A 16,412-nucleotide genomic window follows, 5' to 3' on the forward strand; every position below is an offset into this window, starting at 1 on the left:
TTCACAATGTAGATTTGATGCATTTAAATGAATGACTACAGTTGCATTTCTTTTGTAAGGCAGTTATTGTGAATTTTATTATGACTCTGAGATAACAGATTTACTGTGGTCCCTGGATGTAGTATATTGGTGCAGATATATATTTGAATGTAATAAAGTACCCCAAAAAAACAAACAATTGACATGCAGTGAACATGCAGAGCAAAAGGAAGCTTTGCCGGGTTGATAATTTGACACGAACAAAACTCTCGACTATTAGAAATTTTCATATTCATTTTACTTAAAATTGGTTTGGCAGCGAGTGTGGAAACAAGCTTGTCGAGACGGTTATTGTGTGGAAATGTGTCCCATCAATGGCTCAGTCAAAACTGGGAAGGTTATCGGTAATTTAAGGTTTTAAATAAAATGAAAAAAAGTTGGCTTGAAAATGATGCACATTCAATAGGAATTTTGTACTCATATGAATGAAAGTATGAGGCTGTGAAAAGCCTTTGTTCATCTTAATCCAAGGATTATAAATACTGGTAAATGATTCAGATTAGTGACAAAGACCCCTAACATGTTTAACGAGGCACATTAGAGACTGCACAACCAACAGTTGCTATATGACGGGTTCTTCTGGTGTAAATCTTAAATAAGCTGAGGTTTGTAAATTAGCGTAATAATGTGATGTGTGAGCGCCCAGGTATAATGTATCAGGCTAGAAGACAAAATAATTGAACACTTGGGCCAGAAACCAGAGAAATAATAGCCAGAACGCCAAATAATTTGAAAAATAACGTTTTGATTTGTTATTAAGACAAACTTTCTATCAGGAAAAACAGCTTCAATGCTATACCACTCAATTGAACGCCATGTACATGATAGATAAATCCAGTTTTAGAAAACTAACCAGTCAGATGTAGGATAGTTACAAAATGGTCAATTTTCCCCAAAAAAGGCACAGAGGACATACAGTAGCACATTAAGCCCTCTTAGAGAACATTTGCATAACTGAATAAATACATCTGCTGCTCATCAATATCAAACTGTGCCACAGTGGAAGCACGGTCATCATGCAATTAAGCACAGTGCAAAATTTAGAATTAGAGGAAAAACACAGCATATAAATATATCTCCAGACAATATAATGACTAAAGGATTATGGTTATTTAGTACCATTATTCAAAAATAGGAATTGGACATTTTCAAGCATATACAGTATTCAGAATATTTGCCTAGATTATATTTAACAACCACCATAAAAACAAACTATCCTACATAATGAGTAAAATGTGCAATTAAAAGCATTTGGGAGGAGCAGGTTCTGCACTCACACACATTATCAAAAAACACTAGTTATTGCCAGAGAATCGTGAGTTTATCTGAATATCATTAGATGGAAACTGGTCGATCAGATGAGTCCGTCCAATGGTCTTCTATCGTAAATAACAAAGGACTTGGATATGAGGATGTGTTAGTTGACATGAGAATATTACAGTGATAGATGCTATTGTCAAAAGTAAGAAAGTTACAAAAGTAATTACATAATTAAAAGGTCTCCAAATGACAAAGTCTTTGCAGCACACAAAGTACAGTAACTTTGCTGCTTGTTTTCTTCTACATTGTCCCTCTGTGTATTATATTTATGGAACAAACAAGATGATTTGACAAAACATAATTATTATCGTATTCGTGACACTTGATGCCCAGAAAATTGTTGCTCATATTTTCTCATGCGCTGCGTGGAAACTGTGTCAGTCATTGACCATCGCCGTTTGGTTCACCGGAGACGTAACTTTGGTTTCTGAAATTCAACACTACAAACTGGTTTGAGTCACAGCCCTCGTCGGTCCCTTTGCTTTTTATGTTTAACCCATTCAGTTACTTTAAATTTAAACAGTTCTCCTTCATGCCTTACCAGAAGGCCTAATAAAAGTTGAATAAAACCCCATCAAAAAGAGGAATTATCTACCACAGATTGAAGTCCTCACAGCTCCACTTCTAGTATCAATCTGCTTCATGATACAAAAAAATAAAGGCCTATTTCTCTACTTCAAAAATAGAGTAAATGTACAAAACTAGACCCTAAAATGACACGATTTGCTGCTTACAGTAAAACCTCAACACATCCATTCAAATATGGGTACTTGAAGAAAATAGCATTGAGTTTCTGAACAAAAAAAATTACATTCAACCAGGCCAGATCCGCTTTGATTTTTTACCACTGTGGCAAAGCTGAGCACACACAGCAGAGATGGCGGACCCCCAAGCTCAGGTTGGGGGAGGATAGCTAAGCCACACCACATTAAAACACTTGTTAGCAGTGTTATTTTTGGTTCCTCTTTACAAAATAAAAACATTTTTCAAACACTATATTGTTAATTACATTTCCTGGAAGCTAGGACATAGTTTGAATACTTTTAATATCATTGTTGCTACAAGCATTTTCTAATTCACACCATAATAATTTGGATTACCCTTTTCTACAGTGGGGAAGTTTTACTGACCAATGGAGATTCAACAAAGGGGCAACTGAACTGATGGCAGTGCTACACACACACACACTTAGTTAGATTTTCATTATTGCTTTAAAATGTTTATTGAATACCAAGGAAAGAAACGTCTCAACTGTTAGTCTTCAAAAGCCCTCTTTGTGTGTGTGTGATCCAGTACACCGATAAAAGACAGCAGTTTTTTTTTGCTAAATCTCGATAGACCAAATCTAAAGAAGACCAAAAAATAGATCCATTATAAGAAAATGCCATAGTTATAATGGTCTCCAATAGTCAGATGAGACCTCGCAGTAACTCACGGACAAATTAGAAGGATTTGTTTTCATCTGAATTTGAAACTGTAATGATAATCCAGTCCTAAAGACCCGTCGATTTAGAAATTTCCTCAATATTTCAATGCATCATCAATGGTGCAAATTTTAGCTTATAAATAATTACAAAATCAGAAGTCCAAACTTGTTATTTTTTCCTATTTCTCATTATATATTTTTTCATTTAAGAAAGAGACCATTAGAAAGTAAGATGGTTAACTATCACACAGATCTGTGCTGAGCTCAGAGAAAAGACAGACTTAAAGCCCTACGTCTTCAGAGAGGGTCGTTATCAAGCGCCTCCGTAGAGAGCCAGATCCGTGCCCCGTTCAGAAATTTGCTAATGGGGGTCCCATAGGTGCTACGGCGACACAGGTTTCCCTTTGGGGTGAAAGGAAAGGAGGAAGTAAGGTAGTCTGGAGGTGAAGAGGGGTCATGTGGAGAGCTGGCCTTAAAATACATCCTCCTTTGGCCACTTGAGCCGCGGAGTGGCGTGCTGCCGGGACTGGGTCCCTTGTACTGCCTCAGGTGGCCCTGTAGAATCTCAATTTCGTCGACCAGTTGGGAGAGCTTGTGGTATGCTGTGATGGGGCCTCCTTTGGAAATGCAGGCTTCAGGAACCCAGCGCAGAAAGTAAAGCTTCCAGAGAGCCAGGTGTGAGGGTATGAGCAGGGGGATCAGGAGGCTCTGCTGGTCAGCAGGTCGAGAGAACCAGTCTCTGAAGAAACGCTCCGACGGGCTTTCGTCTTTCACTAGTGAGAAATCAGGCTTCAGCTCCGACAACCACGAGCCCCGTCGGGCCAATGAATCCTCTCCACCCTTCTGACCATTGCGCAGAGACGCAGGCGTTACTCGCACTGTGGCACTGTAGGTTTTCTGGTGGCGGAAAGACAGTTTATCATATTTCGAGAAAATAACAATCATTTATTTTCTCAGTGTCGCCGCCCACGTGATGAAATCCTCAAGATGCTGACATTTACAACTTTAGAAAACAATACAATGATTTATTTTCTGTGTAATGATTCACCTTGTATGAGTTCTCACAATGCTGATTCCAGGAAAACTAAATGTCGCCTATAAAATCTCAGCATTAACCTTTTAAACTGCTGAGGATGGTGGATTCATGTTAAACATTTACCCCATCACAAACTCAGCTAAATGCATTACATACAATATTCCCTACCAGACTGAAGGATTCAGAAGACTAGATTCTAGACGATTGTAGTCTGCCCTTGAAAATAAGAAGGCTATGTAGCAAGCACTTTAAATCAATTAGAAAACCACAGTCAATGTGAGGGCCACACCGTATTAACACTACCTCCCCTTTGCGCATTCCTGAGAAAAAGACCATTTAACCACGATTAGCCAATACCAAAAAGAAGAAAACACGAGTGTAATACTGGTGTGGACATACAAGTCTGCACACTAAAAAACAGACAGTAAATACACGACAGTAAATAGGACTGGAATTGACCTTTTGCCTTTAATTCAACATGACTGAAAGCCATCAAACGAAGGCTAAAGTCTACACTGAAAGCTGAAGTGTTTATTAATCCAAGGTAGAAAAATGAAGTGAAAAATGCAGATAAAACAAAGTGCTACTTGTAGAAGTGTGTTGTGTACCTTTAGGCGTCTGAAGGTTTTCACTTCCCCATTCTGAACGCAGGCGGCTCCTTTGCCCACGAACATGGGGTTGTTAAAAAGGGTTTGGTCTGCGGTGGAGTACTGCTGAGACCAGTCCCAAACAGGAGGGAAGTACACCAGCTGGTCTTCTCCTTGAGGGATTGCTTTATTCTTGGCAAAGTCCTGCAGAGCAGACAATGTTATTCATACTGTAGAATTTTTTCATAGTGGAGTTATATTTTTTTTCAAATTAAACGAGCTAAATGTGTGCACTATGTTGTACTCTTTCCTGTAAATGCACAAAAGGGAAATACAGTGTTTTACATGACTTGATATTACATATTAAAAACATGTTAAAAATAATAGTTGGGCATATATCTGTTAACCACTAAATAAATGAATACCCAATCATGTGTGCGTGTCTCTTACCATCAAGTACTGAGCACGCTGTTTGGGAGAATTGAAGAGGAAAGTACTGAAGAGTGGGATCCACATGCTATCACTCAGTACAGTCAGATAGGTCTCTGTGAACTCAAAGGCTGCTGGGTACTGGTTCATCATTTGCCACACGCAGTCCAGGAACAGCATGAACAGCGGGGACTTGAGCAAGAGAACAGAGAACAACAAACCAGAAGCATAAGTATCTGTTGGCATTTCTTTAAGTGTTGGGGAAAGTCTCATTTACTTTCAGATACCTCGTCTTTGTCATTCTTCTTCAAGTGGTTGCATCTATCCAAGAAGCGATGGCCAGCCATCACCCACTCCTTCTGTACTAAACTCTGAAAGCCAACGAGGCTGCGGAAATGAGGGTCCAACATGAGCTGCACCAAGGAGGACACCACACAGTTCAAGTCTCGGTCTTCCTCTTCTGCACAGGTAGAAAAAGGCAAATCAAAAAGATTAAAAAAAGCGGTTTGCGAGGAAATCCCGTTCAACGTCACTCAGCTCTGAATGTACAACTTTAAATTAAAGTTAACAGTGAGCAGATGTGATCAAATCTCACTTCCCTGTTTTATGTTTTGTTGTGGTCATTTTTGTTCAGTTGCGTTCAGGATCCTTGTCGTGCTACATGCACACTTAAGCGCCAATTTACTAGTTTGCCTGGAGGAGAAGGATTATGGGAAAGTAGGCTTCTCCTGGAGAAGGTGTTTTTTATCAACTCTTTCAGCATCCAACTAAAACATACATTGTCCATTTAATAGGTGGTCCTTAAATACAATCTGCTGCAAAACATATACAGTGGTATGAAAAAGTTTGGGCACCCCTGATAATTTAAGATTTTCCTTTATGTTTCATTGGTTGTTCGGAACAGTAATTTCAATTAAATATATCATATAGCAGACAAACACAGTGATATTTAAGAAGTGACATGAAGTTTATAGGATTTACAGAAAGTGTGCAATAATTACTTAAACAAAAGAAGGCAGGTGCATAAATTTGGGCACCCTTGTTGTTTTATTGATTTGAATACCTTTAGCACTAATTATTGGAACACAACATTTGTTTGGGTAAGCTCATTGATCCTTGACCTACATACACAGGTGAAGCCAATCATGAGAAAGGGTATTTAAGGGGGCCAGTTGCAAGTTGTTCTCCTCTTTGCATCTTCTCTGAAGACTGGCAACATGGGAGCCTCAAAACAACGTCAAATGACCTGAAAACAAAGATTGTTCAACATCATGGTTTAGGGGAAGGATACAAAAAGCTAGCTCAGAGATTTCAGCTGTCAGTTGTGAGTCACTGTGAGGAACATAGTGAGGAAATGGAAGACCACAGGCACAGTTCTAGTTAAGGCCCGTAGTGGCAGGCCAAGAAAAATCTCAGATAAGCAGAGGCGAAGGATGGTGAGAACAGTCAAACTCAACCCGCAGACCAGCTCCAAAGAGCTACAACATGATCTTGCTGCAGATGGTGTCACTGTGCATCGTTCAACTATTCAGCGCACTTTGCACATGGAGATGCTGTATGGGAGAGTAATGCGGCAGAAGCCTTTTCTGCGCCCATGCCACAAAAAGAGTCGCTTGAGGTATGCTAAAGCACATTTGGACAAGCCAGCTTCATTTTGGAATACGGTGCTGTGGACTGATGAAACTAAAATTGAGTTATTTGGACATAACAAGGGGCGGTATGCATGGCGGAAGAAGAACACAGCATTCCAAAACAAACACTTGCTACCCACAGTACAATTTGGTGGTGGTTCCATCATGCTGTGGGGCTGTGTGGCCACTGCAGGTACTGGCAACCTTGTTAAAGTTGAAGGTCGCATGGATTCCAGTCAGTATCAGCAGATTCTTGCGAACAATGTCCAAGAATCAGTGACAAAGTTGAAGTTGCGCCGGGACTGGATACTTCAACAAGACAATGACCCTAAACACCGCTCGAATTCTACCAAAGCATTCATGCAGAGGAACAAGTACAACGTTCTGGAATGGCCATCTCAGTCCCCAGACCTGAATATCATTGAAAATCTGTGGTCTGTTTTAAAGCGGGCTGTCCATGCTCGGAAACCATCAAACCTGACTGAACTGGAGATGTTTTGTAAAGAAGAATGGTCAAAAATACCTTCAACCAGCATCCAGACCCTCATTGGAAGCTATAGGAAGCGTTTAGAGGCTGTTATTTCTGCAAAAGGAGGATCTACTAAATATTGATGTAATTTTTCTGTTGGGGTGCCCAAATTTATGCACCTGCCTACTTTTGTTGAAGTAATTATTGCACACTTTCTGTAAATCCTATAAACTTCATTTCACTTCTTAAATATCACTGTGTTTGTCTGCTATATGATATATTTAATTGAAATTACTGTTCCGAACAATCAATGACACAAAGGAAAATCTTGAAAATTATCAGGGGTGCCCAAACTTTTTCATACCACTGTATATAGCCACATTGTATGTATGTGCCGAGGCCACCGCAGAAATTGGTTTAGGATGCGTTCACATTTGTAGCTGTCCAAGTGTAATCCAATCAGCCATGACGCATGTTAATTCTAGGTATAAAAATATGACCAATATATATATATTTCAGATGTTATTTTACGTGTTGAAAAATGACCTTGAAGCTAAACGTTGGTACAATTTAACAAATAACAGACAAAGAAACTCAAAAGGTTGCTACTTGTTGCTCTGTGAATCCCTGGCTTGAAATGGGAAGTTTTACCTTGAAGAATGACTGAAGTGTTCTTTCCATCCAGGAGGTACACCATCTCAGCCGAGTGTTTCAGGAAAGCCCTTGAGTCAAACAGAACATAAAGCTTAATGGATTTTAAAATAATCCAGTACTCTTTCACAAGACAACAGTTTAGCACGCATAACCATTTAATGGTGTACAAAAGGAAAACATTCCATTCTTGACAAATTAACTTTATCATTTAAGTAAAACATAATTAGCATGCATGTGCATGCTATGTTCATGATAGAATTATGGAGGTAAATTTAGTTTATTTTAAACTTAAAAGAAATAGCCATCATACATTGTTAGGCGTCGTACCTGACATACTCCAGCCATCGTGTGTTTTCAATAGACGAGAGCCATCTCTCCTCTGACTCCTCGAAGGGATCTGCACAGTCAAAACAGTCAACTCTTGTCCACCTACTAAACTACTTACGCACATCTGGAAAATCTTGCAATTTCCAGTTAAAAGAAATGTGCATTTAAAAACATTTCACACTAAAGTGATATGGATAATTGCTGTGGCTTTCTACTGTAACTGTTAAAAGTGGAAATGCTCACCTATGACACAAATGTGCCGGAGTTTAATAAAGGCACTTTGGAGGTCCTGGATGTTAGGCAGACACTTGTCTAGATCTGACCTGCTGACTTCACTGCGCTGTGGGTGGCTTTTTGTGATGGCTGGGATGAACCTAAAACGAGCCAAAGACCAAATTGATGACAGGGGTCTTAAAAAAGCAGCAGCAGCAGCATCATCATTATCATCTCAGCAATTCCTCATTTGTATATTGAAAACTTTGGCATACATATTTTCTCATTCCATGGCTGCAGTTGAACATCTTTCAGCTGCTATTGCATTACAGCTTTAAGAAGAGTAGAAAAATACATTCAATTCCATTTTGAGTCTCAAAGTAGAGCGGTTAGCTGTACCTCTGATCAATCCTCCTCTGCTGCAGCGGATCAACTATGCTGCCCATCCGCACAAGAGCACTTCCATTTGGGTGATTCCAGCACCAGACCTACAAAGGAAGAATGGAAATAAATCAGAGGCAAAAACAGATGCTGTGATCAATAAAATATTACAAATTAGTAGTTCATTGGTATTCCATGAATGTGCTCATAAAATAACATTCAAGGCCCAATTAAATACAACTGACAGGAGAAATCGAGTATTCCAAGACACCAGAAAACTCACAGGGATGCGCTGATTCATGAAGTATATGGAGTTCTGCTTAAGATCCTGATCGGCCAGAGAAACTGGCACCACAATGTGCTCTGGAAGACTTAAAAGAAAAGAAAGACTGCTGCTACACAGGAACCAATCATATGACAGCAGTAAAATATGTCTAAGAAAAGAAATCCCACGACTAACAGGAAGGACAAAGACATCCTAAGGAAAATAAATAATTAAGAAAATAAATAATCAAGATTTAGGCTCTTTATTCTCACTATTGCTACTAAAAGCTAAAGAGTGTACCAAGAGCAGTGTTTCAGCCCAATGTGACTGCAGTTTGCTGCAAGATACTACCAAGCAAATTTGATTTTTTTTCCCCCTCAAATTCCACATACTGTATAATCCTGATTTTCAAACCCACCCTGATGTAAACACTGAACTCCGATGAATAGCACATTTTGTCTAAAATAAAGTTGCATGTTAAATTCCCAAAGGATTAAAAAGGTACGGTGTGAATATACTGTCCTGCCAAAACATACCAGATATGCATTAAGAGTGAACAATGAGTGACTGAAGGAACAAGAGAGATAATCTGTCTTTGACAGATATCATAATATGTCAACATATAACAGGGTTGAAAACCTTGATGAGATGGAATAATTCTCGTTGATGGAGCACACTCTCCACTCCGATGCCCCTGTTCTCTTGATCTCTCGATCCCAGTCTGATGGACGGTCAAATATGGGGGTCCGTAACCCACCTCGAGGGGTGGAATCATTGACTTGTTGCTCTGCAAATACAGATACAGTGGAATTGGTTTATGTTGCATAATGCATGTAGATTAACCTAAAGATCAAACTTTCAAAAGCATCGTATGCCTTTTGGAAGCAATAAAAAAACATGTCATGCTAAATTCGTACCTTTGGAGTCATGGTATCGTCGCCCTTGATACTCAAAGCCAAACAACAGTGGAAGATCAGCTGGATGTGAATAGTGGGCAATAGCCAGGCATACCTAGAATAAACAGAAATGTGTTTGTTTGGGTCACACAGTACAATTCAATAAAAGTAAAAGCTGAATGGAGGAAACACATTAAACATTATTAAGGAAGATTAGGTTTCATCAAAACTATGTTTAAAACTCAGGTCCCCTCAAAGAGCCAACATGAGGAATATGTTTTAAACACCAACACAAAAACAAGTTAAACCTGGGAAGGAGAATATTTAACCTAGGGTTGAATCTCCCAGTGGCTCCTCCCACAAAGTCCCACAAAGCCATCCATTCAGTAGCAAAACTGAATAACGTAAGGACACAAAGTGTGCGTGTGTGTGTGTGTGTGTGTGCGTGTGTGCTACCAACGCTGTAATTTCCAAAAGCAAAATAAGCTATTATAGGTTGGGTTAATTCCATGTGTCCCAAAGAAAAAAAAAGTTTAAAAAAGGACACAGCCCTGTTTCAGGTTCACATTGTAATTACATACATGGGGTCCAAAAATAAACTTAGGAGTGAGGGAAGGCAGGCTCATTTATATTTGGAGTGCTCTATGCACAATCACCCTTCCACAGTCTGTTGAAGCAGTAGAGTCCAGAAATGAAGGTAAATACGTCATTTTGAAATAAATGATAGAATAAACGTATTCAACCCACTTCTGTACCATAATGCTGTTGTTATTTAAATGAGCTGCAGCCATTTGATGTGGAGCTCCAAAACCTACACAAAAATTGCTCACAGATGGGAGGAGCTCATGTAGCTGTGGATATTCTCTCTCATGTCACTGACAAGCGTTTCGCCTGTTAAGACAAGCTGGGTGGCCCCAATTTTTGCTGGACTTCAATTGAAAGCCTCTACGTGGTTGATAACTATCAGCATTACATGGATTTACTCTAATTTCTGTGCAACCATCTTCTGAAAACACCACCACCAGCCATTTCCAAACTATCAAAACATTAAATTAATATATACTGCCTTGATGCATTTTATTTGTTGGTTAAAAACAGATAATCTTTTATGAATGGTACCCTAAAAATCCCACTCCCTTCTAGGCATCTATATTGCGCTCTAGTTTAAGAATTGTGTCTGTATGAGCCCTGTGTGCAGGATTTGAGTCAGTCAGAATGGAAGTTGCTCTACAGATCTTTCTCGGTTTCAGTGCCTTAAATGTACATTGTTGACTGTTCCTTATTCATCATTTGGCTAACAGCCAAACTGTTGAGAAGTTCTTCATTTCCACCCAGAATCGGCGCGAGAGAATGGCACAACAAAGTTTGTATGATAGAATTGCCCTTGTTGCTGAGGAAGTGGTCATAGCGCTAACACTGGCTGAGCGTATGAAGGCGAGCTCACACAGTGAGGAACGGAAAAGTGTGGTCACCAACAAGCAACAGTAAAGTGGGGAAGGGACGTAGGGGGATTTAATGGTAAATACTGAGCAATAAAGTCATTAAGGACATGGTCAGCAACATCGGAGAAACAAGCAAAAGTAAGGTATTTATTTGCATAAACGAGTATTTTTATTTAATGACTGTTGTCAGAATATTAAATATAACATGTTTCTAAAATGCATTACCTATCATAGCTTTAGGAGCTAAAGGCACAACGTGGGGAAGCTTCATGCACCTCTTAAAAACTACTGTGACGGCAAAAGTGAGCCTGTTGTGGTGCAAACTGGTGTGATTTACGTTACGCTCTACCTTCTCTGCTCTTCTTTCAAAGCCGTGGCAAAAAAAACTACGAGAATATTGGATGAAACGAAATGCCGCCTCGCTCACCTTTTTGGCGCCCTCAGGCCCAGCTTCAAGAAAGCAGAACCTTATGATGCGCAAGTCTTTGCAATAGAGGATGAGCTCTGTGGGGTTGAACTTCAGCTTCTGGTTTGATCCCAACACTTTCTTCTTCCCCTTTGTATCATTTACTGGAAGGAAGAAACACAACATATAACTTACGCTATTGCAGATGTCAATGCTAAGTGAAGTAAGACTGAACTTTAAAGCAGCCTCTCGGGACACCACGACAACTGCAAAGCACCAAACAGGAAGAATTTAAGGAGAACAGAAACAGAAAATCACAATGTGTTTGAGAGTTGTGGCAGTTTATATATCTGATGTGAAAATGTAGGTAAAATGTTGCACTCATGCAGAACAGTCAATGAACATGACCCAACCATATACCATGACAGATCAGATTTCAATTCCAGGTGCAAATTAGACATTGGGGAATTCATTATTATCAATTGTTGTCACTTATTAGTATGATTATGAAGCCAAATAGCATTTGGGTTTTTGACTGTTGGGGCATTGAAACACTACCACCTGACCCTGGCTTAGATTATAATATATAATTAGTCTTACCCAGCACTAGTGCTTCGTGTCATTGTTATATTCCTATGCATGTGCAATTCCAATGTGACAAAGATAACAAAGCCTCATGTTTCATGACTGCAGCACAGACAAACCTCGCTCAGGGCAGTCGCCCTTGCAGTGTCAGCGTTAGACCGCAATGAGATGTATAAACAAGTCTAATCCCCAGCCCAGCTGCACTGCCACTGAACACTGCCTTGGTTGTGACATCACTTTTTGGCCAGAGACCAACAACAAAAAGAACAGGCAGCCAAGCTGTGGAAGATAGATGAGAGGCCAATCCAACTTGTTTTCTTGTTTTAGTTTACTCCGGTAAAGTAAGGACTTTAGGGTGCTAACGGTTTGTTGTGAAAAAGCACATTGGGCAAGAGATTAAACATCTCAATACAATTTTAAAATGCAAACATTAGATTTTATATTAATTAATACCAATGTATATTATTAAGGTTATCTGGATAGTGAAACATTTGGGCTCTGGTAGAAACAATTGTACATGTGGAAGTCAGTAGGTGAATGTAAAAAGGGTAAAAAGCAATGTTTTCCGCAAATGTTACATTACACCATGTGTACCTGTTACTACTTGCTCCAGACAGGTGAGGGGGATGTCGTGTTGTCCAAGCAAGAGGTGCGACAAATGGGACTTCTGTAGTTAAGGCAAAGAACAACAAATTGTATTAGTAACATCCGGTAGACATTATTACACCCAAACTAACCAAAATAAGTAATGGCTAGATGAATTTTATCCCCTCAGGCCGGGTAATGATCAAGTGCCTTTTGTTATTACGAAGACAATTTGCTGGATAGCTGGAAATTACGTCAGTTTCCTCACTCCTTGTGCGTTAGCACGGACAATGTCGTGCAGGAAAGTAAACAGGTTTTCCTTCCTCCACAACAGCTGCAGTGCACATACAATCATGGCTGATGAAATTTAAGTGTTCAAGCTACTCAGCAGTATTCTGGTGGCAAGTTTTAACACTTCAAAGCACTGGAATGAGGCAGTCTAAAAACAATGTGGTTTGGATTTCTATGGTATCACAATGACACAGAAATCAAACAAACAACCTTATATATTTTCACCACTTATAAAATTGACTAAAATATTCATAGCAACACAGTTGAGTGGTTTGAAGTCAGACAAAAAGAAAATACCTGTTTAGAAGGTGGATCTGTAGGGATGAAGGAGACCTTAAAGTTGGTGCAAATCAACTTCCCCCAAAGGCCCTCCTGGCTGCTGTCCGCACTGAGGCATTTTCTCACAAAGTTCACCTCGTTAACTACTATCTCCCCTGGTGAATAACAAATGAGAGAAAAAGAAGATGCAAGAGTAAAACCTACATTCTACCCCAACATGGTCCAAGGAAAAATACATAATGCGAAAATTAGTCAATAAAAGTCAATAAAATAAAGTTTCATTGGCTTGGCTTTGGCTTTCTGAACAAAGCACGACCCGGCTTTATGATTAAGTTTGTTATTATTAACTGGCATCCCTCTGGTGTCCCGTGAATATACACACAATAAAAGGCACTAAATGTTGGCCTAGGGCTTCTCAAAGAATTGGAGATGGGGCAGCATGGCTGAGTCCTACATACTTCTTAAGAGCAGCATGTTGCAATTAGACAGAAATATAAAAACAAGGAAACTCATCTAGAAACATGTTCATACGTTCGGCTCCAAAATCAAGATGGGAGAGGATTGACAACCTAAGTGGTAATAGCTGCCTCTGAAAGGAAAGTCTGCTTTACCTGGAATTTAGCACTTAACATTTTTGTGTCTCAATTGAAATGAAATGCGTTGGGTGTGTCGAGCAAACCCTATCAGGCTCCTAAATAAACTGGTCAGAGCCAACCAGAATAAATTCTTGAAATGAAGACTTTCCTGCTCTTCCAGTTGATTATCAATCTACATGCAAAGTCTTAGCGGAAGAAGTCCCTGTTGGAAACTTTCATGACAGAGACTTAAAACCATTAAAACTATTAATTATGTTTCCATTAAAAACGTAACTTTGAACAACTATAAGGAAGACAAATGAACAGAGAAAAGTGATGCTGACAAACAATGAACAATCATTTCAGTTATGTATCAAGAAGTAAGTACACATTTCTTTGTGATACCAACTAGTCTTAGGATCATGTGGAAAACAAACTTACCTTGAAGTAACTTGGGTTCCACCTTTTTAGGAGGTGGTTCAATAGTTTTTTTCACATCAGTCTGGGGAAAAAGCACAAGTCACTTCTGAATTTGAATGACCACACACTCCCCATGCGTGACTTTGCATTGTTAACAAAGCATGAAATACTAATTGCTTCTGTAGAATGGATTTTAAAAAGAAGAGACTTCGGGATTGCACTATCCCATCACAATCCAAATGCTGGGTTGATGAACATGCTGCGTTTTGTTGGATTGGTGTTGCATTAGCAACATGCTATAAGCAATAAAAGGCCTGGGGCAAGCTTTTTTTCCAGAACTAAATGCAAACCACAACTCTGAATAGGCTTAAATGATGACTTTCAATTTGGGGTGAAGAGTCAGAATTATAACCCTATCTGCATTTAGGATTATGATGAAAAAAAGTTTAGTTCCGTCCAATGGGATGAGAGTACAACCCAAAACAAAACCCTAGTAAAATATAAGGATTGCAAAATACATAAAACACAGTTCTTAACTGGCCAGAACATATTTCATGAAGTACAAAAGGCCTGGACTTAAGATTCACCAGCAGGGAGTGTAAAAGTAATTACAAAAAAATAGATTTAAAACTTTTAACACAACACCTCCTTACACTAATCTTGACCTTGCAAAACAAACTGAATTTGTTTGGGTTTTCTGCACCAGCTTTGACTCGCTGTCTGGACAAGTGCAAACACCTGTGGGTGAATACGAGATACCACACATCCAATGTCAACCTGTAACGGTAGGAGGACACCAACTGTCCGTTAAAAAACGAAGAAAAAAAACAGATCGCACAGGTTTCAATTCTTTAAATAAATAAAGCACGAATAGGGAGACAACTATACTGCTAACGTTACAGTATAAGAGGCAGACTAAAAGCATTTTACTTAAATGCGTCTACGTTGGTGCACAGTTTGAAACAGTCTTTAATGGTAAACCTGGTCTTTGGCGATTTCAATACACAGCAGAAAATAAATATAGCTGCAAACAGATCGAAAGTTGCTTCCGCAACACCAGTCAAGACAACTTCAGCCTAAATTAATTCAAACGAGTTGACAGTCTCGTGACAATTCCTCATCCAAATAAAACGTCAGTCCCAGGCAAACACGTACCTGCACCGGAGGAAGATAGCTCCTGAATGTTGGTTTCGTGGGTTTGACAGAAAACATCGCTTATGTCCGCTCCCCCGGCGATGTTCCGAAACGGGCGCTTGTATATTGCCAGTGGGGAAGGAGGGAAGGCGAGCAACCCCAAAGTAAGCCTTCTGTAAAGTTACGGTCAACCCTTCTGATTGAGTAAATCCAACACGTCCGTGTGTAAAATATTCATGGAGACAGCCCGGGCCAGAGGCCGCACTCCTCCGTGACGATTAGCGGTTAAGTCGCAGATTACGCTCGCGGGCTGAGAAGTTGACAGAAGTTACCGCTGAGACGTTGGTGTTAGCTTGGTTAGCCGGCTAGCACTAAGTAACGTTATTATACGAAGTGTAAAAAATGCTGTCCCCACGCAAAGATTTAAAAAAAAAAAACGGTTTTAATAAAGTGAGATGTGTCCGAACTTTCTTTCCGCGTGTTACAGTGATAGTTGGCCTCAGTGACTTCCTGAATATCTGATTAATTCAGCCAAACGCACTACCTGATGCTGCGAAGGACTCAACGGCCATGTTTATAACAAGCAGCCGTCCGGCCTGACTTCCGGGCTCCGCTGCTGAGCTCTGTTTTTGCACCAGATCTACTTTCACCCAACTTTCTATGAAGCCGAACAGAACACCGGGGTACTCTGTAATTATTCTAAAGAAAATGGCTTCCTGCTAATATACGTTGTAGTAAATATTCATAACCTTGTCATTTGATGTTTAAAATACCAATTATTGTGTTGACATGGATCGAGGGCACCACTCAAGGACTACAACTCCCATGAGACGCTGACAGTTTACGGGCGTGTGTCGGTCAGCTTATTATTTTTTTGGAATAGCTTTATTTCACAAATATATAGGCATTGATGGTAAGAGAATAACGTAATAATAACGCCTTCAATATGTATTTCATTTAACATGTTATCCAAATAAAAATACAACGTGGGTAAAATCCATGGAAATACAGGTACAGGGACC

At 39.6% G+C, this 16,412-nt stretch overlaps 1 protein-coding gene across 1 annotated transcript; it reads right to left on the reverse strand.

The window, feature by feature from the left end:
• Nucleotides 1-764: 764 nt before the first annotated feature.
• Nucleotides 765-15,985, reverse strand: mtmr10 (myotubularin related protein 10). The gene is made up of 16 exons (XM_037488197.2): nucleotides 15,412-15,985; nucleotides 14,278-14,338; nucleotides 13,280-13,416; nucleotides 12,701-12,773; nucleotides 11,543-11,685; nucleotides 9,695-9,788; nucleotides 9,417-9,564; nucleotides 8,796-8,883; nucleotides 8,531-8,619; nucleotides 8,162-8,292; nucleotides 7,919-7,988; nucleotides 7,589-7,659; nucleotides 5,125-5,297; nucleotides 4,859-5,029; nucleotides 4,430-4,612; nucleotides 765-3,682 (listed from the first exon to the last, which is right to left on the reverse strand). The coding sequence occupies exons 1-16, from the start codon at nucleotides 15,466-15,468 to the stop codon at nucleotides 3,083-3,085; spliced, it is 2,289 nt and encodes a 762-aa protein (XP_037344094.2). The 5' UTR covers nucleotides 15,469-15,985; the 3' UTR covers nucleotides 765-3,082.
• Between the last annotated feature and the right edge of the window lie 427 nt (nucleotides 15,986-16,412).

Source organism: Pungitius pungitius, chromosome 4 (genome assembly GCF_949316345.1).
Source record: "Pungitius pungitius chromosome 4, fPunPun2.1, whole genome shotgun sequence".
In the NCBI taxonomy this organism is placed as follows: domain Eukaryota; kingdom Metazoa; phylum Chordata; class Actinopteri; order Perciformes; family Gasterosteidae; genus Pungitius; species Pungitius pungitius.

Bases quoted from the DNA above. Each gene is read 5' to 3' on its own strand.
- mtmr10 (XM_037488197.2), bottom strand. From the start codon at position 15,468: ATGTTTTCTGTCAAACCCACGAAACCAACATTCAGGAGCTATCTTCCT. The intron at 8,620-8,795 runs GTGAGTTTTCTG...CTTCCTTTGTAG, and splicing joins TCATGAATCAGCGCATCCCT to GTCTGGTGCTGGAATCACCC. The intron at 4,613-4,858 runs GTAAGAGACACG...TCTGCTCTGCAG, and splicing joins AGCGTGCTCAGTACTTGATG to GACTTTGCCAAGAATAAAGC.